Raw genomic sequence first — 2,500 nt, forward strand, 5'->3', positions numbered from 1 at the left:
GTGGGCGGCGTCGCGGGCGGCCTCCACGTGGCTGCTCATGACGTCACTTCCGGCTCTCCTGGAATGTGTTTTTGTGTCGCGTTAGCATCGCTAAGCATAAGCCATGAACATAAATTTGGTCTTCCACGCCCACGGACACACACACAAACACCCTTTGTGTCCACGCCCACACAAAGCACACAGACACAAACAAAACCCCGCACGGAAATAGGAACCAGGACCATTCGGCGCACTGACTGCCCCAACCGGGCCGCGTGCACGTAATTGGACACGACAAACATAAACATTTATGTATAACGTACGTACGTACTTCCCAGGAATGCGTTGGCTTTTACGCATAGATAAATGCTCACGAGATTTTTACTCATGACTCATAAATACTCATCAATTAATAAGTTACCCCAATTGAAAGATTTCATATTTTAGATCTTTACCCCCCGACAGTACTTTCCCATAGTTCTCGGGCTTTTTTCCCCTAAAAATAAGACTAAACATAATAAATTTATTTTATTCCATGATTTATGATAAAGCTTTTTTGTTCAAGCGATTTTCTTCCTTTTAAAGGGTATTCACATTTTCGTTTACAATAAGATTTAGGGTCATTTCTCTTTCTCTTATCATTATACTTCCAAGAAGCGCATATAATACCTCTGTTTTATCTATATTTTTTGTAATACATTCAGTCTATAAAATGTAATGCACGGTCAGTTGCTTCTTACATGCTTTCGATCACACGATAAATAAACAAATAAATAAATCAATCAAACCTTAAATACAAAGTACGACCCTTATCATATAAACCACTCAATATCAATACAACACAATATAAAACTAAATTTTTCTTCAGGCTAACCAAAAGAAGTTATGAACACGTTTTCTCTCATTGAATTTCCCGTTTTCTATAACAGAACACGTACGCAATGTCACTTATTTTTAATACACTTGTGTCACCGCCACCCCTTTCTCCCCCCCCGCTTAATGACCCCTTTTCACCTGCTAAAATTTTATCTTAATAAGGAATAAATTAACAGTCAAAAAATTATTACACGGAAGGTACCTTTAAAAGAAGAAGGCGCGGGCGGGGTTGTAGTGGGGTTGCCTAATGCCCTTTTTTGTAAGCTTTTGTTTATTTTCTCTTTATTGTCTCGTGTATTTCGCTTTCGTTCGTGTGTTTTTTTTCTCGGTGTCTTTCTTTATTCGTCTTGTATTGTGTTTTTCGCTTTATTCATTTTTTCTTTCTTCATTTTGTCTTTTGTCGCTTTTAACCGTTTTTTCCCCGTTTTTTTTTTTTTTTTTTTTAATTCCTTTTGTCTTTTACTTTGTTATTTTTATTTTTTATCTTTTGTCTCTATTTAAAAATTATTATTCAAGTCCTAAAATTCGCATTTTGTCTTTTGTCTCGTTTTGCTTTTAATTTTCCTTTTAATTCGACCTTTATAGTTTTTTTTTTCTTGTCCTTCATTTTCATTCTTGTATTTGTCTTGTTTTTTTATTTTTGTTTTTTGTCTTTGTGTCTCTCCCTTTTATTATTTTGTCTATTCTCTCATTTTCTTTTTTTCTTACATTCTGTGTTTTCTTTCATATTCATTCGTGTGTTTGTTTCTCTCATTCTCTCTGTTCTACCTTATATTTTCACTCATCTTTATCTTATTTTATTTATATATCCATTCGTGTTTCCCACCCACTCCCTGCCACTCACCCTCACCCCCACTCCCACCCCCTACCCACTCCCTCACCCACTCCCACCCATCCCCCACCCACTATCACCCACTCCCCCCTCCCCCCCTCATTTCCTTTCCTTTTTTTCCCGTCCCCCCCCCCCCCACCCACACCCACTTCTTCACCCGCACCCACACCCACCCACTCTCACCCACTCCCAGCCACCCACACCCATACCCACGCCCTCGCCCACCCAACCACCCACACCCATTTTCCTTCGCCCACACCCCTCCCTCCACATCGCCCCCCACACCCCACACCAATCCCACCCACCCACACCCACCTCCCCCCCCACCCACTTCCCTTTCTCCACACCCATCCACCCACACCCAGACCCACTCCCTCACCCACTCCTTACTCACTCCGACCCTCACCCACTCCCTCACCCACACCCACACCCACACCCACTGCCTCCCACACACTCCCTCGCCCACACCCACCCCCTACCCACTGACCCCCACCCACTCCCTCACCCACACAATAACAGTCACCCCAACCCCCTTAAAGCAAACAAAAAACTCTTTTATGCCCCTTTAAAAGGAGAAGTATAACCTTTTTTTAAAAAATTTTCCCCCAAAAGCATAACATAAGAAAAAAATCAAGAGAAAAGAAAGAAAGGAGAGAGAGAGATAATGATAAGAAGAAATGCAAGAGAGAAGAAAGGAAAGGAGAGAGAGAGAGATAAAAAGATAAAAGATAATGATAAGAATAAGATAATTGTGTATGATAATAAGGGATATGAGAAATAAGGATAATGGTGATAATAATAAAGTTAACAATA

The 2,500-nt window shown here is 40.7% G+C and overlaps 1 protein-coding gene across 1 annotated transcript in view; it reads right to left on the bottom strand.

Annotated features, from left to right (window-relative positions):
- Positions 1–2,500, bottom strand: part of LOC125032331 — a 49,538-nt gene that overhangs the window by 31,673 nt on the left and 15,365 nt on the right. Inside the window, exon 2 of the mRNA XM_047623427.1 lies at positions 1–58. This exon is cut by the window's left edge and continues 396 nt beyond it. Within this exon, the coding sequence (XP_047479383.1) occupies positions 1–58 (58 nt within the window). The remainder of the gene's footprint in view (positions 59–2,500) is intronic.

This window comes from Penaeus chinensis, chromosome 14, assembly GCF_019202785.1.
Source record: "Penaeus chinensis breed Huanghai No. 1 chromosome 14, ASM1920278v2, whole genome shotgun sequence".
Classification (NCBI taxonomy): domain Eukaryota; kingdom Metazoa; phylum Arthropoda; class Malacostraca; order Decapoda; family Penaeidae; genus Penaeus; species Penaeus chinensis.